Source organism: Camarhynchus parvulus, chromosome 9 (assembly GCF_901933205.1).
Source record: "Camarhynchus parvulus chromosome 9, STF_HiC, whole genome shotgun sequence".
Lineage (NCBI taxonomy): Eukaryota > Metazoa > Chordata > Aves > Passeriformes > Thraupidae > Camarhynchus > Camarhynchus parvulus.
Genome location: NC_044579.1, coordinates 687,041 through 711,054, shown reverse-complemented (window position 1 = coordinate 711,054; position 24,014 = coordinate 687,041). Strand labels below are relative to the sequence as shown.

The following is a 24,014-nucleotide window of genomic DNA, read 5'->3' as shown; positions in this document are numbered from 1 at the left end:
TCTGGACAGTGACCTGTGAGTAGCTCCCTAAAGCCACTCACAGCACCTGACTTTTACATGAATGAGAAACCAGTCACAACCAAGATCAACACATGTGAATTCACTTCAGGAAGACAAAACTACCCTTTTTTATTACTGTTCTCATAAAGAATCTGAGCACTCCATACCTGAAGGGCACTACCCTGAAGCACAGCGTGGTGGGAGCTGCAGCACTGCCAGGCCAGCCTCCTGCAGAGAGAGGGGATCCTCTGGCCCTGCCCTCGCCTTCCCAGCACAGGCACTGCTCATAAACACCAGAGGCATTCTCCTCCTCCTTTCCTAGCATATGCTGAAACCCAGGACTGACATTTTCCAGCTGACTTCCTGCAACAACTCCAGACTCACTTTTTAACTTCTTAATACACATTGACAGCATGTAATTTTTCCAGAGTTATAAACACAGTCACTACGAGTATCACATTCCCAGATTTTGTTTTCTCTATGCACCACCTTCTCCCATATACTCCCCCACTTTCAATTTTGCAAATCAAACACAGACAGTGCACAAGTTTGTGTGTGAGGAGCAGTAAAGAACAAGTTGGTTTCTGTAAGTGAAGCACAGCACAGAACAGTTCTCCTCCTGAGATGATCTTCATGCTATTTCTGTCTCAAAGCAAATTAGTGTTTTGAAATTATCATTACTATTACTAAACAGCATTCCTTCCAAAATACCTCAGTTGTTGAACATCACTTCGTTTGCCCAGAAGGCAGAAAAAACAATTTGACTTCATTATAAACACTTTTTTTTTGCAACATGAAGCCAATGAACTGTATTTTAAGTATTTGATTGTTGGAAAAAGAAAATTAAAGTACATATTTACAAAACCACACTGTCTTGCCTTCTTTATAATTACTGAATCAGAGAGATTCACCTTTCAATACTTTAAAGTGCAAAGGGTCATCAGCATCTGTAAGACAGCTCTGCTAATCAGACCACCTAACCAGCCTTTGGGGAGCTCCCTGAGGCTTAATCCCTCATTTATTGGGATATACAGAGCTGATGGTCAAATACTCCAGGTGATCTTGTCATGGCATAATCTCTCTAATGCCTGAGATGAGCATCTACAACATCCTACAAGTTACATTAACAAAAAACAACCCCAAACCCTTCATTATAGGGATATCCCTCCAGAAGCCATAGAAATGGTCCAAGAATAACCACAGAAACATAGAATTTTTGTGGTTCCTTCAGTCCCAAAATCCCATGTACGAGAAAGAGCTGTGGCAGTACCAGCTGCTATCAGTAATTTGTCAGGTTATGAGCAGGGAAGGCAGTGAGACTGCAGCCCTGACCAGAACAGCTGAATTTACTTTGTTTAACGGTGCTGCTCTGCCAAAGCCCTGCAGACACTTCCCAGCCTGTGCAAGGGACAGCACAGCACCACCAGCTCTGCTCCCCACTTCTCAAAATGCTTTCCATTAAACATCTGCACTCGAGCCAGCCTAAGAGCTGGTGTGCAGTGATTCAGAACAATTCAGCAGCAACTTGTTTGTAACTAACTGAAGCCTTTCTCTAGTATAATTCACCCTTTCAGTGAACTCACACAACCCTTTTTTTAATGAATCAGTAAAGTTGTGTCTTTGCCAAATACAGGACTCTAAAATGAACTTGGTTCCATTTGTTTTTTATGCGAAACAAAGACCAGTAAGTGACTGGGACCTCCACGTCGTTCTTATGAGATGAAAAAGATGATGACAAATTTCAGCCAAAAACTCCAGCAGTGAGTAAGAGAAGACTTTGCTTCAACCCACCCTGAGATCCTGTCTCTGGCCATGCAACTCACCACAGAGAGCTGGCTCCACGTCGACCTCAGGGGCTTATAGTGAAAAACAACCTTGTCATCCAATTTCTGCTCTTGGGGCTCAGACTCCTCATCAGAATCTATGTCCAGAGCTTTCTCCTTATAGTTCTGATATAATACAGCATTTTCTGTCAAATAACAACAGTGTGTCAGTCATTGCTAGAAAGTTAGTTTAGTAGATCTCATAAAAATTGAAAGTAACATTTAAACAATGAAAGAAACCAAAGTGTCACTGTGCTGCTCACACTCCATGAGACAAAGATAGCAACTGATTTGGGCTGGACAATGGTGCAGTACAGTGACAATGGATCACTGTACCCAAAGATCCTCCCAGACCGAATTAAAGAACAGATGCGGCCTTTGTCAAGAAAAAAAAATAGCAAACAATTTTTTCTTCCTTGGTTTGCTGTACCCAGTTCTGTAATTAACCAGCAATTAGAAAACAGGATTATGTGTCAGTGGAGCAGCCAGTGATCTGCAGGTCTCACTATTTTCACGTTCAGGAAAAGCACACTGCCCAGGCCAATGCTTCTTCTGTCAACTCTAAAGACTGTCTTCACATTTCACTGTTTCCCAGTTTCAGAGATCTGAGGTCAGAAGTATTCCAAATAGAAAGTTAAAAGCCTGTCTGAGTAAGCACGAGACCTATGAACCTTCAGACCAAATACACTCCTGGCGTATTTGAGTTGTGCCATCATTAATTCAGAACTATCAGTGGCAAAGGAACACAGGCGTGGAGCACTCCCACTGCTTCCCAACCTCCCTGGCCACACACCCCTGGCAACAGCAGTGAGCAAGGACAGAAATCCAACACCACAAAAAGGCACAGACAAATTCAGCCATTAAACAGGCAGGCTCTGAAAGGCACTTTTAGATGGGCCAGGCTTTGGATAACATCCAATCTTCCCCTACAAGAGAAGGGGGAACTGAAGTGGAAGTTTGGCTGCTCCAGGCAGGGCCCCAACTCCTGCAGTCCCTCACCTGGCTGGGTGGGTCTGTCCCACCTGCTCAGACCACGTGTGGCCTTTGGAGCAGCTCTTGGGGAAAGGCTTGTTGAGTTTACACACTTTTAACTGAGGGAACTGTCACAGCAACTGAATTATGGGAGGCATTCCAGAGAAAGTTATTAGCTGGGATCATCCAAGACAGACAGGACTATTGGAAAAGAATCCAGAAAACATCATCAGGAGATACTGTAAGAAGAAATAAAAATAAAGAGTAGGAAAGGGGATGATGCAAAGAAAACACAGTGGGAAGCTCTGAAAACAGAAACAAGAGGAAGGTAACACAGCAGCTGAGATGACCGCAAATAGGCATTAAGCAGAGGAAAGCCAAGAGGGTAGCAGTTATTGTAACAGAACTTCTGTGGACTCATCATAGATGTTTTCTTGTTGAAATATCGGGAAAAGCAGCAAACTTGGCAAACCCAGAATTAACAAGTACCACAAAAATACAGCTCCACAGACAGTGTTTTCCTGACACACGTATCTGCAGCCTAAGCAGCGAGAAAGGAAAATGCTTACAGAGCCCAAGGGCTGAGGCCAGCACCCTCAGCTGATGAGAAGGCACAAACAGCTGTGTGACCCCCAGCCCAGGGTAATGACTCAGGTGTGTGCTGCAGGGAGGGCCCAAACCCCTAGCAGATCAAATGTGCTGCACCTGGGCACAGCCCCAGCAACAGGCAGGAGGGCAGTCCCACCTGGAGGGGCCCCCTATGGAACTGCACAGAGCTGTCAGGTTTTGGGAGGGACAGGAGCTTAAGTGGAAAAGAAGCCCTTGATACACCCTTTTAGTCTGCCACTTCACAGTCTTTAAAATAGCCCTAAGGTAGGTCTAGTGCCAAAATTATAGTCCCACATCTCAGTTCCATTACTGAAAAAGAAGGTACTGAGTCTTTGACTCTGTACAAAGGAAGTGTGCAAAACAATCCCGAAGTTCATTTCCCTTGGGAGTTATTAACAAGTCTGGACAGAACAGGACTCACCTTCCCCATCAAACGTCCCTTGTCCTTTCAGCATCTTCTGCAGATAATTTTAAGAGAAAAGAGTGATATGTTAGAAGGAGGAGAATACCAAATAATCACAGTAACAAGAATGTTTTATTCAAGACTTGGGCACCAAATCAACAGGCCCTAATCTGTGAACTTCATGTGTTGGACAAGAGTTCAGTAAAAACAATTGTGTCACCAGAGAAAGTGAAAAGCTACCCTAGTTTCATTTCTCTCATGCCTTGTTTAGATGTATTTTCCCTGTGTTTCAAAAACACACTGCACTGGCTGGAGGGGGGTTCAGTGAACTCAGCTCATCCCCCTGTCCCAGGGCTGTCTGTGGAGGCGCAGCACTGAGAGGCTGCCCTTCCCTTCTGCAAACAAAACCACTCAGAGCACTTCGGAAAGGAGCCTTCTGAGAGCACAGCAAACCCCTGAAATAAAACAGCTGCTCTCGTGCAACAAGTCCCAGGGCCCAAGAGTCTATTCCATAAAACACTACTTGCAGAGAACTCTGTAAGGACAACACAGTTTCATGTCCTCCTATCTTAAACTTCACTCACTGTTTTAAGTCTACTAGCAAACCAAGCCACACTGTGCAGCTGTTCACAATTTCATCAATTTCTATTTCACTGTCCGCAGTGTTTTCACAGAAGCATCCACTACCGTAATTTCAAACTGGCTGAAAACTGCTATAAAGCTGATAATTATTTTAAAAGCTACAGCATCAGCTCTTGGATGTACTTTATTACACAGAAATCTGTGAATACATTTCATACAGTAACAAGTTATATCTAAAATAAGGAGATACAATATTACACTATGATAAGTAAAAGAACACTATCAGTATGTCTTTATAATTTAATACATTAACATTCAATGTAACTCTACTACGGGATTCTAAGGGATTACAACCAAGATTTAAAAACAGGCATGCTGCTTTTACTTTCAGGTATTAAAAATTAAAATTACCTTAAGGTATTAAAATACCTGAAGTGATTTTTATCAATTTAAAAATCCCTCAGTGAATTAAAAAAATACTTTAAAAGTAATGTCTCAGAGAAGTGAGGGAGGAAGCTCATTTTTCTGTCTCTATTCTAGCACACAGACTTTATTAAGACAATGTCCCTTTTTTTTCCTGTTTACTCCTTTCTAGGACACAGGTTTTAAGCCCGTGATTCAGTTGTGAAAGCTGGAGAATCCAGCAGGAAAGGTGAGCAGGAGGCAGCCAGCAAAGGCTCTGAACCTCCTGGGTTTCAACAGAGCCCACCACCTCCAACACCTCACTTGGAAAATGGCACTTTTAAAACTCACAGTCACCATGAAAAGTTTTACGTTAGCAAAAAAGCAATCTGAAGGCTCCCAGCATTTATGGGAAATGCAGGATCAGCAGGCCACACTCCCACGGAGCCAACACCTTCACCTATCAGCACACCTTACCTTTATCCTCCCCAGGCTCGAGAACTTCTCCTTATCTTCAACCACCGCTTTCAGGATGGGCTGGGACATTCTGTTTTTCTTCTTGCAGTTGGCGGAGCCGTCCAGATCCACGCCGCTGACCACGGCCCGGCGGTAGGACGTGGAGCGCAGCCCGCGCCGCAGCGCGCCCGGGCCGCCCTCGGGCTCGTCCTCGGGGTCGCTGCCCAGGGCCGGCCGGGGGGTCTCCACCAGGCTGCGCGCCTTGAGGCCCCGCTCGTGGCCCTGGGCGCGGCCCGCGGGCCGGCTCTCGGCCAGGCTGCGGGGGATCAGCTGCTGCGAGCCCACCCTGCGCGCCGCGGGGCTGTGCGTGCTCAGCAGCGCGGGGGGCTCCGCGCACGGCACGGCCGGCGGCCCGCGGGACACCACCGGCTCCTCCGGGGGCCCGGCAGCCCGGCCGCGCCCGGGGATCCCCGGCTCCTCCGGGGGCCCGGCAGCCCGGGGGCACGGTGCGGGCTGAGCGCTGGCTCCGAACACGATCCGCTCCTGCTGCGGGGCCAGCGCGGGCAGCCCCGCGTTCCTGGGCGGCCGCGGCCGGCGGCCCTGCCCGCTGCCCGGCGGGGAGACCGTGCCGTTGGCGGTCGAACCGACGGGGCTGTCCGGAGCCAAGGCGAGCACCCGGGAGCGCCGGTCCGGGGACAGCGCGGGGGAGCCCGGCGGCCGCACGGTCCCGTTGGACACCGATCCCATGGCGGGGCTGCCGGGCGAGCGGTTGCGGGTGCTGTCGGGCTGAGTCACGGAGAAGGCGCACCTGTCCTCCACGGGGAAGTCGGTGACGAGCACTCCGCTGGGGCTCTGGTACGACTGCGGCCGCGGCTTGCTCCAGGCGAGCGGCGGCGGGCGGGGGGTCGCTCGCCGCCTCCAGCGCGGCGCGGCGGGGCCCGCCGGGGGCTGCCCGTCCATCGCCGCCCGCCCGGCGCCGCTCGCCAGGGGAGGCGGGCGCGGAGCGCGCCTCGTCCGCCGCCACAGCCCCGCCGGGCGCGGGGCCAGCGCGGGCCGGGCCGGGCGGGGAGGGGCCGGGCAGAGCCGCTCCGCCCGCTCCCGGTGCCGCTCCCGCCCCACCTGCGGCTCGGCTGGGGGCGGGCGGAGCGGCGCTTCCGCCGCCGGCACAGCCCCTGCCCCGCCTGGGCCGGGCTGTCCCCGGCCCTCCCCTGCCCCGTGCAGGTACCGGCGGCTCCCGGCTGTGCAACGGCTGTGCCCGGGCCCGCGGGGTGAGCGCGGAGAGCTCTCGGCAGGAGCCGGGCCGCGTTACCGGGGCTTGGCCGAGGAGAGCCGCGGGCAGCGCGGGCAGCGCTCCCCGGCCCCCGGTTGGCGGCAGCGACAGCCCCGGGCTTCCCACGGCGGGAGCCGCGGGTGTCCTGCCGGGAAAGGTGCTGGATTGCACGCTTGGCACACCGCCGTGCCGCCACCGGGACCCCCCGGCTGTGCCCCCACACCTGCCCGTTCTGTAAGGCACCTGGCCGGCTGGGGCTGCCTTACTGCCACCAACGAGCTGGGAGAAAGCTGGGAAAGGAACGGCTTCGTGGTAAAAAAATGGGACGTCGACAAAGTATCTGCTGGGAATTCTGACAGACTACATCACCCTGAAAAACCTGTGTCTCTAAAAACGGTGAAACTTGGCTGTGACTTTGGGACAACATTAAACATACATCAGTGGAGAGCAAAGTAGATTTTAAAAAGGAAAACAAAATACATGCTCGTTTCTGTGCCAGACCACAAGTTCTGCCCACTTTAGCAGCGCAGCCAAGGGTCCCTACGCTCCCAGGAGGGGAGAGCTTCAGCACAGAATCCTGAAATAAAGACGCACGGGCATTTTTCTGCTCTGTTACATTCAGTAATAATTACAACATGCCCTTATTTTGCTATCTGCTCCTCTACAGTTAAAATTTGCCTCTGCTTCCACTGGAAAAAAATAAGGAGTCCTGTGTTTTATAAGCCATTTTGTCACAGCACAGGGAGCATTTACATGAGAAATTAGTTCCACTATTAAATGCAAAATTGGCTAGGCATCTAAAATACAATATAGAATGCTTCTCTAGTACTGAATCATGAAGCTGAATTATTTGTCTGGTTTCCCTCAAAGGCACAAAAGGCAAAATCCAGGTGTGATTCCGCTCCCGTGTAATTGGCAGAGCAGAAATAGCTGGAATGTTTGGAGGTGCTGGAGGCCAGGCCCTGCCCGCACAGTGACAGCTCTGCTGTGCAGGGGGTGCTCAATAAACCACTTGCTTATTTACAGATGGGCACCCACTTAGGCGCCTGGCTGAGCTTGAAGGGAGAAGGGACAGAAAAAATATTGTTAGATTTGTAATTGTCCTCTCCATACTTGCAAGACTTGAATTTGCTAGGTTTCATATATCACTGAATAAGATAAAAAATCAGAGTAGATTGAAAGTGCTTTCTTGTCTTTTTAAATATATGAAAATTTAATTTATACTGAGTCTGTTCAACAATCAGAGAAAAAATTAGAGGAAAATGTAAGGACCAGACAACTCTGTGTACATGCACTTAAACTTCAGATGTATTATTAATTTTTCTGCCAGGAGAACCCAGTAAAACAAAAAATCTTGCTAAGAATCCAATTAAGCAATGCACAAAGAAATTAAAATGTACAAATGTGTATGTCCACAAATGAGACAAGACTGCAAATTGCCACTCCATCTTCAAACAGCCAGAGCTGAAGGGAGAAGCCACAGGCAGAACCTAAGATGCTGGTTTAGTTGTCACTTGGGATTTCCCAATGAATTATTTCTAAAATTACCTCTCAACTTTCCATATGCAATTGCCAAGGTATTGGATATAGTTGCAGCATATTACTTAACTCATAAATCCTAATTATTAATGACTGAGGTAATCAGCTTTTACAAGATTATTCTCTTGCACATACTTATTCACTGTGCTACAATTACAGGAATAATTTTGATTTCTGAACAGCCACCTTAGTGTTCCATTTCATGCACAGGAAAAGAGAAATAAAACCTTACAATAAAATTGCCATCATAAGAAAAGTAAAATCAACTGTATAATTTAAGAGAAGAAAGAAATGTACACGTGGTTATTAAGCCTTGTGACAAAGGCAGGGATTCCCTGAAATCCCTGAGGCTGTTGAGAGGCCGTGCCCAGACTCAGGGCCCAGGCAGGGCAGCGAGCCCTTCCCTGGGCAGCTCCCTGCCCAGCACACAGCCTGCGATGCTGCACCCTTGGGATGGGGGCAGGAACCTGCAGGGCAGCTTTCCACCCGTTCCACAGCACTCCAGGTAACCCAGATATGGACCTTGAGCATCTCTGAGGGAGAGCTCCCATTTCCCAGCCACAAGACCTAAAAGCTGGTGTCAGGAATCGGCACCAAACCAGAAGCATTTCCATACCTGCCTGCAGGCAAACACTGTGTGATATCCAGAGCCCCTGTTTATCATAACCAGCATAAGGCAGGTGTGCACAGATATGTTCAGTGGGGAACATTTTTATTGCCTGAAAATCTACCAAGGAAAATGGAGCATTATTCTTCTTCTCCCTATATCCACATCAAAAGCTCACTTTGCCTCTCTGTGCAATCAAAGAGCAAATCCAGCAGTGAGACCTGCCTTTATTTATGACCCAAATGCTTCCTGTCTCAAGCACAGTGTCCTGTAGGATGGTCCTGGCCGTGTCCTGCTGTGCAGGTGACCCTGGCTGCTGGCTGGGGCCCAATCCCTGCTGCCTCTGGGCTGCCAGGGGCATTCCCAGCACATCTGTCCCCTCTGTGCCTCCCAGAGAGGGGAGGGCTGGAGTGGCTCCAGGAGAAGTGCCCAGTTGCTGGTTAATCCCCAAAGGAATTGACTGCATGTCCCATCAGTATTAACTGCCAGCCAGGGAGTAGCAGTATAAATTACATTCTTCTGAAACTCTTCTGTTTCCCTGGCCTGTTCACAGGCAGCTGAAGAGCCAGCCGCGCTCTGGTCAGAGCATTCTCTGTCCCAGAATTAGCATGCAGGGGGATAAGGCTCCCTCTGTCCCACAAAAGCCCTTCCCAAGCCCAGGAGTGCCAGGGGTCACCCCAAGCAAAGAAAAGACGAGGTGTCAGTGGGACAGAGCCAGGCACTGGGGACATCCCCTGTCACTGGTTTCGCTGCTTTTCCAGGGACATGAACCAAGGCAGTGGAGCCTCCTTCCAATGCAAGCAGCAGGATTTTCCCAAGGAGGACACGGTTACTCCAGCAACACCGGCAGTCCCACAGCACTGCCAGAACTCAGGAAGGGTCGAGCCTTCCGACCTCCTGCCCCCTCCTTCTTTTCTCTACAACTGTACGTAGGCTGTGAGAGACTTCACTCTGAACACTGCTCAGCCAAATTATAACTGTAAATCAATCCAAGATGGCAGAAGACATTGAATTATTCCTATTTTCCTCTTAATTGGTTTTTTTGGTGTTGCTAAAATACTCAGCAATAATAGAAAGCTTTGCAGCATTCACTAAAAGCTTTAGGGGAAAAGCACATCTCATTATACTGCAGGAATAAAGGACCTGGTAATGTCATGGAGCATCAAAGTTGAAACAAGATGCTGTTTTACTGCTGAACTGGGGTGAAAGAAAAAGAGTAAGAAAGAATGTGTACCCAAGAAACACAGCTGAGGACTGAGGTGCTGCTGTCTCTGTTACTCTGTCATGGAGGTTACAAATTCTTGTCTGTGGTTGTAAAATGAACTTTGTAATTGCTAATATTTAGACTGATATTACTTGTTTCCCAGCCGATTTCCTGATCATGTCTCTTGCATGGTGGATGCAGAGATTGCCTGGCAGCTCCATCATTTAAAGAGCTGATGGGAATTTTCCAGCTGGAAGTATTTGAGATTTCAATATGGTAACTGTATTTTGTGTGTGTGTATTTCATATTTTGATGTGAAAAACATTTCCCACCTTGCTAGAATTATATGTTCTTCTTTGGTTTTGCTTTTAATTTTCCAACACAGTTTATATCTCCCAATACTTTCACCATAAAACTCGCACAGGCTTCAAGGTAGATAATCATGCCCAGTAAAATTAGGTCAGTGTAACATTAAAGTAGGTGATTTCTGTCAAAGATTAGCAAACTTTCCAAAAGTTACACCTATTTCTAATTTTTGTTCAGTGAATATGAAATTAATCTGAATATTAAAGGAGAATTGTGAAACTGGGAAGTGTGTCCCTTCACCTCCAGTTTAGTTAAATACATTCTTTTTTCCAGTTTTACAATTCCATTTTAAAATTCTGACAGTGAATTTCCCCTCAGTAACTCAAAGACCATTCTTTCCATAGGAGAACAGTTAAGAGAAAGTCTTAGAAAATGCAGATAAAAGCTCTTTAATCTGATGACTGTACTTCATAAGATGTTGCTATTTAAAGAGTTTGCAGGATTTCAAACATGACCTAACAAAAGGATGGAGGCACTGCTTGCCATAGCTGAAGAGTTTTTGTGGTTGCCATTAGAAACTCAAGCAAGCTGGGAGCCTGCACGGACAGTGTGTGCAGCTCAGGGCTGGCTCTGCTTTGTTCTCCCTTTGTCAGCTGTGCACAGAAATGCCTCAGCAAGTGACAGGGGCAGGTCTCCAAAGGGCTGCTGCTTATTCCCTAAGTTTGGTTGCTGCTGGTTTTTTTGGTGTGGTTTTTTTGTTTTTTTTTTTTAAGGAATGAACATTCTGCCCATACAGAAATTAAAACAAAACAAAACAAAGGCAAAAACAAACAAAAAAAAAAAAAAAAGGAGAACTCCAATGTTTTTTATTTGCTTCCTTGTTGATAGATAGTAATTTCTGGGTGTGACACATCACTGGCACTCGGCAGTGGGAGCAGGAGGAGCAGCAGTCACCTATTCTCAGCCCCTCTCAGGCTGTGAGTCCCAGCCCTTGGCCAGCCCTGCCCTTGCCAGCAGGTTCCAGGTGCCCACTGCTGACTGATTGGGCAGTGGGTGCCTGGAATGGGATGCTGGATGATTGGGATGCTGGGGCTCACAGCCCCTCTGCCTCTACAGACAGGGCAGCTGCTGTGAGCAGAGGCTGAGGCTTTCCAAGCCCCACTCTCCCAGGTGAGGTACGTGAGCCCCAGGGAATGGATTCCTTGGCTGCATGGCTCACCTCTGCTCTGCCTGACAGGGCACAGGCTGGGCAAAGGTTGGACTCCGTCATCCTAGAGGTCTTTTCCAACCTAACTGGTCTTGTGATTCTGTAATTGGGGTGAATTTAGAAATGCTGAACCGGATTTCGTTTCAAACAACTGATTAACCTGCAGGTATGTGCCAGATTTCCCCTTTGCTGCATTGAAATGCTGGAATTTTATGAATGCCATAGCAACAGAATCAGAAAGTGAGGAAATCTGGAGTGCGAGGCAGGGAAGCTTGTGTCTGTTTTTCTCTAATGAGCTGGAGCTCTGAAGCATGCCTTCCCCCTTCAGTTCCAGTTTCCCATTTGTGCTCCCCACAGCCAGGCTCCACGCCTGCCTTGGCTGCAGTCCTGCAGTGGAAACTATGCATGGATGGATGCGTGCAGAGCCAGGCTGGGCTGGGGACCTTCATTCCTCCCTTCAGCAAGCCTGGCCTTGGGGCTGCACTGGGCCTAATTGGACCCAAATAACCACGAGTTTGACCCAATTCCCTGATCTGCTTACAGAGGCCTCTCTCATCCTTCCCCTCCCCCTGCGCCTTTCCTAAACATTTTGAAAAATTGGCACTTCTCTTATTATCTTTCCTCTCCAAGCTATTAAAAGTGTTCCTAATTCAACTCTGATCCTACTAATTAGCTCAAATACATTTTAATTAGTGGGATTTATTCTGCTGTTGGACGTGCCAAAATTCAATTCTAAGGTTTCTCTAAGCTCAGTTTCTCGAGTTGTCTCCTTTCCAGTCAGATCCAAGCTCTAATTTTCTAGCAGTCACTTCAGTGTTCTTCTAATTTGTAAATAATTTCTGTCATATTATCGAAGTCCTTTTTTCATCCTTCACCTTACTGTGAATTATTTCCTGACCTGTGACCACGCAGAACAGAATTGAAATTCTAGACCTGATAGGTGCAGTCCTGAGGAGGACAAAAGGAGAGTGGGTGTGTAAATGAGGATATTGCAGGAGAGAAAAGCCCTTCAGCTGGAACAGCGGCGGGTCAGGAGCAGTGAGAGTCTGAGAATTCATGCAGCACTTCTAACAAGACTGAAAAGAGGGAGACGAGGGGGTAAAGACACTCACTGAGCCAAAAACGGATTCCCAAAAGAAAGGAACTCTGGTTTCAAAAGGAAGGGAATAAAGGAGTGGATAGAGCAAGTCCTGCTTTGCCAAGGCCTCTGATGCAGCAGCATGGCCAGTGAACTTTGCCTGTGCAGCAAATCTGGCTGAGACCGTTCCTTTTATCAGTGAAACAAGTCCCCACAGACAAAACAATTCTATTGCTTTTTAGTTGGTTTCAAAATTACTCATGGACTGATTTCATTCCTGAAGTCAAACTGAAGGTGATCAAGACCTTGCAAAAGGCTTTCTTACAGAGGCAGGGTTGGACCCAAAATAAGCAGAAGCCTTGCCCAGCATCACTGCCATGGAGAATAAACTGGTTTATAAATGTTAATAAAGAGTTTAAATGCTTTTCAAGTTACTCTGACAAAACTTGGCACAAGAGCCATGCAAAATGATTTCTTCCAGCAGGTCAGCTGGCCAGCATGGGCCCGGCACGGAGCAGAGGCTGGGCGGGATCCTTCCACATACTTTACCTAGTTGGGAAGAGCAAGAGCTGGAAAGGCACGCGCCTCTCTCAGAGTGAGGACACACTGCTCCGAGCTCCAGCGGATCTGCCAGGGCCTTACAGGCACCTGGAACGCGAGGGGAGCGCGGCATCCCCGTGGTGGCCATGGAAACAAAGGAGGAGCTGCCCTAAGGGCCGGGAGAGCACCTCCCGAGTGTGCAGGGTCCAGCAGTGCCGGCTGTGCTCTCTGAGGACAGCACCTCCCGAGTGTGCAGGGTCCGGCAGTGCCGGCTGTGCTCTCTGTGTGCAGGATCCAGCAGTGCTGGCTGTGCTCTCTGAGGACAGCACCTCCCGAGTGTGCAGGGTCCAGCAGTCGCTGTGTCTCTGTGTGCAGGATCCAGCAGTGCCGGCTGTGCTCTCTGAGGACAGCACCTCCCGAGTGTGCAGGGTCCAGCAGTGCTGGCTGTGCTCTCTGTGTGCAGGATCCAGCAGTGCCGGCTGTGCTCTCTGAGGACAGCACCTCCCGAGTGTGCAGGGTCCAGCAGTGCTGGCTGTGCTCTCTGAGGACAGCACCTCCCGAGTGTGCAGGGTCGCAGTCCCGGCCTCTGTGTGCAGGATCCAGCAGTGCTGGCTGTGCTCTCTGAGGACAGCACCTCCCGAGTGTGCAGGGTCCAGCAGTGCGGCTGTGCTCTCTGTGTGCAGGATCCAGCAGTGCTGGCTGTGCTCTCTGAGGACAGCACCTCCCGAGTGTGCAGGGTCCAGCAGTGCCGGCTGTGCTCTCTGTGTGCAGGATCCAGCAGTGCCGGCTGTGCTCTCTGAGGACAGCACCTCCCGAGTGTGCAGGGTCCAGCAGTGCTGGCTGTGCTCTCTGTGTGCAGGATCCAGCAGTGCCGGCTGTGCTCTCTGAGGACAGCACCTCCCGAGTGTGCAGGGTCCGGCAGTGCCGGCTGTGCTCTCTGTGTGCAGGATCCAGCAGTGCCGGCTGTGCTCTCTGAGGACAGCACCTCCCGAGTGTGCAGGGTCCGGCAGTGCCGGCTGTGCTCTCTGTGTGCAGGATCCAGCAGTGCCGGCTGTGCTCTCTGAGGACAGCACCTCCCGAGTGTGCAGGGTCCAGCAGTGCTGGCTGTGCTCTCTGAGGACAGCACCTCCCGTGTGTGCAGGGTCCAGCAGGCTGGGCAGCCCCAGCAGCGCTGCTGTCTGCCCCAGCAGCGCTGGCTGTGCTCTGTGGAGAGCTGAGAAAGGCATCAGCAAGCGCTGAAGCCTCAGAGTGCCCCTGCAGCACGGTGACTGTTCTGTGGCCTTCTACGTGATGAGAAGGAGCCTGTGGATTGTGATTCGTGTTTCAGCACTGCTCATATTTGTACATGGTCTTACTGTGTGTTGCAGCTCATTTTTACACGCTACTATTGTATATTTTGTAAGGAGGGGTTTTTAAATGTTGAATTATGCTCCTCTGGGGCATAGAAGACAAAAGGTAGGAGTGGATTAAGATACCAGGCATACAGCAAGAACATTTCTTTCTCAGAAAATGTTGCTTGGCTTCTTCCTAGCAAGTTCTGTGCTGTTGAATACCTCCGGATTCATCTGTGGTGTCAAAGTGCTTTTGTTTCATTTACAGTTTTACTCAGTTTCTCAGGAGATGAAAGAGAAATAAAGTGACTGAAAATGTTTTCAAATACAGTCTGTAAGCAAGAGAAACCTTTTGTTTCATTGCTTGGAAACCCCAAAAAGAGAACTGCAAGGAGCAGTTTGCTGTAAGACTCAGTGCTTCCCGTTCTTCTTGTTTCTGCATGTTCTTTCTCTCTCAAGAATTTAGACAAATAAGAAGAGGGACACTCAGCCGCTAGCATGCTGGGCCCCAGGGTGCTGAATTCAGCTGGCACTGCCCAGCCCTGTTCAGCACCTCCCCATGCAGGGTCAGGGCAGCCGTGGGTAACATTCCCTGGCAATGCTGGGATGCACTTTGTGATCCTGTGTTTTTCAGTGATAAAAGCCAGACACTAGAAGGAAATAGAGAACATGTTTTTCCCTCTAAGACAGAAGAGGAGAACATGTGTTACCAGCCAGTTTGCTCTGCTCAATACCTACTTGCTCTGTGTCATAATTAATCAATTCTTCAAGTAGCAAAAGAACCAAAGTACGTGATTTAGTCATCTCACCATAAGTTACATGGGCTCCTTGAACAGACCAATTTTTTAAGCTCAGAGATGTTAAAAATCAGATAGAAATGCTTTCAGGAGGTGAACTGTTGTGTAGTGAGGGGAGAGGATGTTCATTTTTCTCAAAGAGGATTTTTCTATCTGTATTTCTGTGGATTTCCCTGGGTGCAGTCGTGCCTGTACCTTGTGGACTCCTGGGACGTGGCAAGGACTGCACAATAAAGCTCCCGGGAAAGGAATTTGGTCTGAGAGTGCAGCACAGCCCACACCTCTCCAGTTGTGCAACGAGGGATTCACAACCTCCCAGCTCCTTTGGAAATGCTCCTAAAGGAGTGTGCTGACTTAGAATTTGTTTTTAAGCTAATGCCAAATACAAGTTTAAATCAGTATACAATAAAAATGAAGTTCCTTGTGCCTAGCTGGGTCGTGAGGGGAATCCTTCAGCAGCTTCAGCACTGACCTTGGGCCATCGAGGGAAACAGCAAAGTGCAAACTGTCACCCACCAGAAACAGTGAAACAGCTTTTTTTATAGCTTCATTTTCTTACTGGGATAAAAAGAAATATTTTCTTAGAGGAACTAACGATCTGAAGAACAAAGCACTAATTAAATGGGGTGTTTTCAGACCATAAAACCATGCATATGCCTTAATGAAACAGGCACACAACAGTTCAACTTGTACCCTGATACTCTTTACTTTGCTGTTGATATTTAACTTGATTTCTATCCACAGTAACATTCAATGCAGCACCACAGGGCAGGAGGAAACTGGGTCTGGAACAGCCATTTTCTGCATTGCTGAAAGCCCTCAGCCCCAAAAAGTCACAGGACTGGAAATGCTCAGGTTCTATCTGAAGACAAGGCAGAAACACTGACCAGTGACAACACCAGTCCCTACTGTGCATTTTAACCACTGCCCAGTGCCCCCGGGCTTCAGGGCCCAGCACAGCACCCAGGTTCCTCCAAGGACAGAACCCAGCCTGTCCAGGGACAGAACCCAACCTGTCCAGGGACAGAACCCAGCCTGTGCAAGGACAGAACCCAGCCTGTCCAGGGACAGAACCCAGCCTGTGCAGGGACAGAACCCAGCCTGTCCAAGGGACAGAACCCAGCCTGTCCAGGGACAGAACCCAGCCTGTGCAAGGGCAGAACCCAGCCTGTCCAAGGGCAGAACCCAGCCTGTCCAGGGACAGAACCCAGCCTGTGCAAGGACAGAACCCAGCCTGTGCAGGGACAGAACCCATCCTGTGCAAGGGCAGAACCCAGCCTGTGCAAGGACAGAACCCAGCCTGTCCAGGGACAGAACCCAGCCTGTGCAAGGGACAGAACCCAGCCTGTGCAGGGACAGAACCCAGCCTGTCCAGGGACAGAACCCAGCCTGTCCAAGGGACAGAACCCATCCTGTCCAGGGACAGAACCCAGCCTGTGCAAGGACAGAACCCAGCCTGTCCAAGGGACAGAACCCAGCCTGTCCAGGGACAGAACCCAGCCTGTCCAAGAGCAGAACCCAGCCTGTGTAAGGACAGAACCCAACCTGTCCAGGGACAGAACCCAGCCTGTCCAAGGGACAGAACCCAGCCTGTCCAAGGACAGAACCCAGCCTGTGCAAGGGACAGAACCCAGCCTGTGCAAGAGCAGAACCCAGCTACTCTGAGGGAGGCTGCTCAATCATTTTAGCAGGTTTTGCCTGTAGCACAGGATACAACAACCTGCTGGGTATCCAACTACAGCCAGCCAGGGATTGAGAGTTTAAAAAACCATTCCCAAAGCTCCTGAGAATTCCAAGGGACATATTTAAGGCAGAAGCAAGATACACACAAAAGGACAGCCAGCTGCAGATGCTCTTATCCTTTGCATGAAAAGCTAGGAATACTTGAAATACTCCAGATAGTTATGACTGGGCAGCAAACACCACAGCAAAGATCGCTTTGTTTTAAGTAAACCATTAACAGAGCAGCCTAATCACAATGATAAAAACCACACTGATATTCTTGGACTAAACTCCCTCACTGTAACTGTCCATCCAAAAGTAAAGCTGCAAAAACTGAGATGCTTCCAATAGGGGAAAAAAGCGCATAAAGAACAAGCTCCTGGGACATGCAGATTGGAAAGCTGATCTTTCAGGAGGTTTACTAGAAGTATGATGTATTATAGCAAAGGAGCCCTGCTCTAAAATTTCAGTCCAAAAATAGTTTTTCTCACAGAGACCTACTCTGAGTGAGTACATAATATTAATATAATATAATTAGAAACCTTTCTTTGTCCTTTGCACAGTTAAATTCCAGCTCTTAATTACAAAATTGATTTAATCCATGGTTGTGTTTTTAGAAAGAAAAGTGCGTTTTAACAACAGCCCATACCTGGTTTCATAAGTTCCTTGCATTATTGCACCTGGAGGGATTTAGGTACCAATATATTTGGCATTATTTACACTGCTTCTATTTTGAACCAAAAAGGTTTGTAGAGGAAAAGAAAACGAATAAAACTAAGTGTTTCTCAGTTCTCCTGCCTTTTATGTCACCACATACACAGGTCAAACACAGCAAGGAAATAAGTCTTTGGTTTAAATATCTGCAGTTTTTATGTGGAGTTCTATACCCGCAGGAAACTGATATGGAAAGGGAGAAGGACTGGGCTATCCCAAATCTGCTCATTCACCTTGTTTTCATAAAGAACTACATTTGTAGTTCTTTCCTTCCTTGGAGGAAAGCTCAACAGAAGTATGGCCTTAATCCATGAAAAACATTAAATCACATTTGTAGATGGTGAGCCCTTGGCTCCATCCCCGCCATGGGAATCTCTCCGATGTGCTGGCCCAGGCCTTGGGGTCAGCCCTCATCCTGCTCAGGACAGGCCAGTGGGGCCAAGGACAGGACAGTGTCCCCATCCTGATTCTGCCAGCAGAGCCAAGGACGGGGTCAGTTCCCCATCCTTACTGTGTCAGTGTGTAAGGGAAAGGTGTTCACACCAAGGGTGCTGCAGCCTGGCTTTCAGCACAGGAACAGAGAGGGGGGATGCTTTATTTGGGGATGGATATGGAAACACTGCTTTTATTCTACATACTTCAATGAAGGAATTACTTGGGCATTTTAGGCACATGATTAGCTATCTGTGCTTATATGTACAGATGGACATCCTGTTTTCCCTGGAGAAAAGGGAGCAAGAGAAAAGGGAGCAGAGGGGATAGATATTCCCCTCATTTCTGCAAAGGGAGGACAGGCAAATAATGAATCCCAAGATGGGCTGTTCCTTCAGAAGCTCCCAGTAACCAGGGCAATGCCAGGCTGGCTGTTCCCAAAACACAGCAAGCTTTGGAGCTTTGCACAGGGCTGCAAATGGAAAGCAGCCACTGCTCACACATAAGAGCTCTGTCAGGGCAAAAGAAAAGCTCAACACGGTTTTAGTTCTGTATTTAAAAAATACAGTAGGGAAAGCTCTTCACAAAGCTAAACAGAGGCAGCTGAGCTGGCAGCTACAGCAGCCCCACATTAACGAGCTCAGAACAGGCCCATTCCCAATCCAATAGGAGAAAGATTGCAAGACACTATTATTAAAAGATCCATTTCTCCACCAGGCCATGTACCATCATTTCACTCACAATACTTCACATTTTGTCCATTCCCGTTTTCTATGGAGAAGTGAAAAGACTGTTCTGAGAAACCAAAATGGAACAGAATAGATTTAAGTGTGCCTTTGTGATAAACACTGTTAAAGACTGTTCACTTAATAAAGAGTAAACTATAAAAAAGAGTCCTTTAAAAAAATATTCATGTGTAAAGTAGGAATAATTACTATGGTTCTTAAACAACTTAGGAATTATTTCATATGTTTCAATACCTATTAAGGGTAAGAGAGAGCAGAAGTGTCCTTCCTTGGAGATTCATTTATTTCATAAGTCACTGCTAAATAGACACTGTGTCTTACAGGGAAATGGATGAGATGGAACAAAACATGACTGGAGAGAGAATTATCCAAGACATGGAAAAACAAGTGAAGAACAGGCAGTTCCAACTTCTGTATTCACAGGCCAAGCCCCAGTCAGTGAAAATGAACAGATGACTTAATCACTTTAGTAAATAAGGGCTCTGTTTGGATGTCCTCAGTTTGAGAGAAAGTTCCTGTCAGGCTCCTTGCCTTACCCTCTGCCCTGGGTGCTGCAGTGCAGGGCTCTGCAGGGCAGCAGGATGAGCTCCAGCAGCAGCTGCAGGGCACCAGCACTTCCCATCCCCTCCTGAGGTCTGTGTGTCCCCCTCCTGAGCACTGTCCATCCCCCTCAGCTCTGTCCATCCCCTCCTGAGCACTGTCCATCCCTCCCTCAGCTCTGTCCACCCCCTCCCCAGCAGTGTGGCATGTGGGACATCAGAATCCAAGGCCCATTAATCCTTTGTTTCCTCTGCAGTTAAATTCTGTGGAAGATAAAGAGCTGAAGTTGTTCATGACTTACATTCCTAGACTGATAAGCTTGTTTTCAACCAACCTTTACAAGTCTCCAGATGAAGTGTGACTAAAACATTGAAGGTGGAAAAAGTGTGAAAGTGTTTGACCTTGGTCATTGCTTCCCCTGGTAGCAACAGAAGAATTGCATTCCATCTTTTTTTCACCTTATTTTACAATATAGTTCAAAAAAAGAGCCTTGGAGCAGGAGAAATGTGAAAAAGCAAATGGAGAAAGTTAGATTTCCCTGTCCTTGAGGAGATACAATTCAGCAAAGCCAAAGTGACCCTGGTTAAAGTACTGGATAATAAATGGATAAGCCTTTCTCCCCAGCCTCTCTGGAAACTTAAGACTCATTCCTAACAGCTTTTTTCATCTGCTTTCAAAAGCTACCCAAGCTGAATTCACTGGGGGTTTTCTGCATCTGACTGATCTCGCCGGGAGACAGGTGGTAAATAAAAGTCCATCAGAGTCCAAAGCCCACATTCCTAAGCAGGGTAAATTATCGCTGAGCCAGTCCCATTTCAGTTCTGCCCACATGAAGTAGAACTGCAGCAAAGACACCCAGTGTGATAATCGGTATTAGACATTAATTATTAGCTGCTTTCATTTTGCAGTGCTTTGCAGGGACAAGCATTCACCCAAGCAGCAATTAAATCACTTGCAAAACCCCAGTTTGTAAGAGACGAACTGATTTGAACAGCTCCCCTGAGCCACACGTGTATGGTTTGCACAGACATCGGCTGAGCCTGAGCTCCAAGCACTGTTTTCTCCCGTGCCTTTTGCCTCCTGAGATGCCTGGTGCACACTGTCCTCATCTGCTGCAGCCTTCCACCCTGCATTCCTGCTCCCTGCTCCTGAGGGTGATGCCACCAGTGCACAGACAGGGACAGGGACAGGGACAGGGACAGGGACAGGGATAGGGATAGGGACAGGGACAGGGACACGGATAGGGACAGGGTTTTCCTGCTCTCCCTTTGCCTCCCCAGCACTCAGCCACCATCCACAGCGGCTCTGGCACCCTGTTCCCTCCTGGAAAGCCTCCACAGACAAAGCCCTGCAGGAACGGGCTGTGCCCCAGATTCCTGCCTCCTGCACAGCCCCGTGGCTGCTCTGGGACCCTCCTGGCCCTCCCTTCTCCAGGGCTTTCACCATGAGTGCTGTTCAGCGACAGCTCAGGGACAGTTCTTACGGATCAGCCTGTCTTGGGAAAAGAAATTAAGAAGCAAACCAGTGAAAGGCAGTTTGGATGAACCACTGGAGAGCAGTATCCTGAGATTTACTTTTCAGACTCCACTTAAGGCATAATTCCTCTGGTATTCACTGCAGTATTTCAGCTGTGATGAACACATGTGGCATTAATAAGAAACACAACAGACTGTAACAAGAGTCCCACTGCTGTCAGTGCAGCTCAGGAGAGTAAATAGAAAACAGTTATTTGTAGAAACACTAAATCATAAGGAGAGTATTCAAGAGCCTGTGACAGAGAAAGCTGCACAGTTTATTACTGGACTTGGAGTTTATATGACGCCTCAGGCAAAGATAAATAAACCTCCAGGCTGGGAGCTGGGGCTGTGTCCGGGAGGGTGGGAGAGCTGCTGGGGAAGCCATGGGCTGGTGCTGGGGCCAGCACAGGCCCAGCACGAACCTGAGCTCCTGCTCAGGCTCCTGCTCGTGGAGGACACCACACACAGATAGCGTACCACACACTCTTTGTTGTATCCAAAAGCACCAATCCAGCCCTTTGATAGGAACTGGACCCACAGCTCAGCAGCAGCAGAATTTCAGAGCAGGTGTGAGATTGAAGGAAGGCTCAGAGACGTGTTTGTAAGGAGAACAGAGGAGCTGCCTTCCATAAGGAGGCATGGATGTACACATTGGAACTGACATACTTTTTCCAAATTTGCAGTACTGATCAAAGGGTTGGCATGGGAAAACATTCCAGAATTTTTTCTCCCCTGTAAATTAGTAAGCTTCCCTCATTCAGTTGTACTTGATTGTTTGTGGGAAATGCCCTTTATAGCAAATAGGAAGAACGCTGAATAAAATTATCAGAATAACGCTGTCTGTCAACTCTTGCTTTTCCCAAGGCTGCCAAAAATGAAAGTGTTTAGCATATATAGATCACTGGAGCATATTAAAACTGTGAATTTTGGTTTATCTACAGACCATCTCTTTAAAGAGGCAGCTGAGAGCCCCTGCAATTTGAATAAAGCCTCCAGGAGCACATTGCAATAAATCTCTACACCACCCTTTGGAATTCAATCTGTTCCAAGTCAGGTCGCAAGAGAACCTTCTTAATTTCCTTGTGCCTAGAGAGAGTTCAGCACAGGGCCAAAGGAGAAATGGTTAGAAATATTAAAAAGGGAGAGGAAATAAAAAAAAATCTCAGGAGAGCAGATCCTAGAAATACTGAAGTTTAAAGGCTGAGAACTGGCAGACATCCAAGTAACATAGTGGAGAGACAGTGGGGATTGCAAGGAATTGGCAGGCAGACAGCATGGGAGATGCCAAATGAGAGCTCACAAAGAGTGAAATGAATCAGAACCTAGAGAAGGAGATGTGAGAAAGAAAACTCAGCACAAGGGAGAAGGAGGGAAAGGAGACACGATCCAGGATTTGCAGCTTTACGTTTTGGACAGAAATAACTGAAAAACCCCAGATTGAGGGTTCTGGCAGAGAAAGGCAGCAGCCCGGGATGATGGGGCACGCAGAGAGAAGCACTTGCAGGGAACCAGGATAAAGCAAGAGAAGGCAATGGAAAGGAAGCACGGGATCCCTCATGGGCAGGGGAGGAGCAGGTTTCTGTGACCACTTCTTATCTCCAGGCTCTGCTATGCAAAGCGATGCTGCTGGAGGGAGGGAGGAGCAGATTTAACAGGAATGCATTCCTTTGGAAATTCTGTTGGCTTCACTGGAGATTTCAGAAAAACCTGCAAGTTTAGACTCCATATGAAAGTTGTGCTGGACATGACTCCCAGCCAGGCACAGCTTTATTTCTGTCTCTACCTGCTCGCCATGGTGAAGGAACAGAGCCTTGCCTGCAAAGAAAAGGCAGAGTCCTTGTTTCAAGAGAGATTTAACTATTAAAGAATGTGCCACTTGCTTTGCAATCTCTGCAGCGTCTGCTCTGGGCACAGAGGGAGCACATGGGTGCTCTGTGCTGTGGCTCACCCGGAATCCTGAGCAAGTTCCAGTGCCCTCACCTCCCTCTTCAGGCTCTGGCCCCTGGTGCCCCATAACCTGTAGTCACTACACAAGGATACATGCTGAATCCTTACCCTAAAATAATTAGGGCATTCTCTTTATTATTTGTGCTCCCTAATTTTGATTCCACAGGTAACACAGGGGGCTGCAGTCAGACCCAGCAGCACTGCACACGGAGGCACACTCACACATCCAACACAAACCACTCAGTTCTAACCCCAGCAACTTCAGTACCTTCTTCCTTCCCTCCCATTTTCCCATTTGATACAAAGGCGTTGTTTTACCATCAACATCTCACATACAAGTGCACTTAAATCCCTCTCTGAGCAGCAACTGGGGTAGGTAAGAGTGAGTGTGTGGGCGTGGAGGAGGCAGGTGGGCTGCTCTGGGCTCCCAAAGCTTGCTGAGCTCGCAGCTCAGTGTGACAGGGAAGAAAAGGCAGACCTGGTGGGTGTCAGACTGCTCAGACCTGTCAGAGATAAGGCCTTAGCACCTGGGAGCTGCTGAGGCCGAGGAGCTCTGCACACAGGAGAGCACACGCGTTTCAATGGCGCATTTACCTGAACCTCAGCACTCGGGCTGGCAGCGCTGGCATCCAAAGCCTTGGGATACCAGGACATCTGCAAGCACAGCAAGCACCTGCTGTCCCCTTTCTCCAGGTGGAACACCAGCTCTGTGCCAAGCTGAGCACACCTGGAGATGCACTCAGAGCATCCATGGAGACAGGGAACCCAAGGCTCTTACAGAATGGCTGCCAGCTGCTATGGGTGCTGCTGCTCCCCTTTCATACATCTCATAATGAATTTGCTGTACCAAAATCATGAGAATAAAGGAAATTTTTGAAGAACATTTTTATAATTTTGATATTTCATGGGAACAAACTCCTATCCTTTTGTGACTTTTTTTTTTTGGTTTTTTTAGAAAATTTGAAGTGATTTAGAATTGTTACTGTGTTTTAGAACACTTTGGACTGCAGCAAGCTGCCCACAGGGCTGTTGTAAGGAACAACCAATATCGTATGTCTTATATTCACTGTACAGAACAACCAGCCCAAAGGTAACTCATCATCTGGCCACATCCTGGGAGCTAAAACCCAGAGGGAGCACATTGGTGTCCTGCTTGTAACTGGGGCTTCTTCACCCTCCTGAACCGGGTCCTGAACCAGGACCTGTCCAGGCTAAAACTGGTCAAGTGAGGGATCCCCCAGCCCAGGTTCTGGCAGGGTCCAGGACCATT

The 24,014-nt window shown here is 48.4% G+C and overlaps 1 protein-coding gene across 1 annotated transcript in view; it reads right to left on the bottom strand.

Moving 5' to 3' along the window:
- Nucleotides 1-24,014, bottom strand: part of ARHGEF26 (Rho guanine nucleotide exchange factor 26) — a 125,731-nt gene that overhangs the window by 19,700 nt on the left and 82,017 nt on the right. The window contains exons 4-6 of the mRNA XM_030954627.1: nucleotides 5,269-6,377; nucleotides 3,826-3,862; nucleotides 1,824-1,969 (exon numbers count right to left, since the gene is read on the bottom strand). Of these exons, the coding sequence (XP_030810487.1) occupies nucleotides 1,824-1,969; nucleotides 3,826-3,862; nucleotides 5,269-6,377 (1,292 nt within the window). The remainder of the gene's footprint in view (nucleotides 1-1,823; nucleotides 1,970-3,825; nucleotides 3,863-5,268; nucleotides 6,378-24,014) is intronic.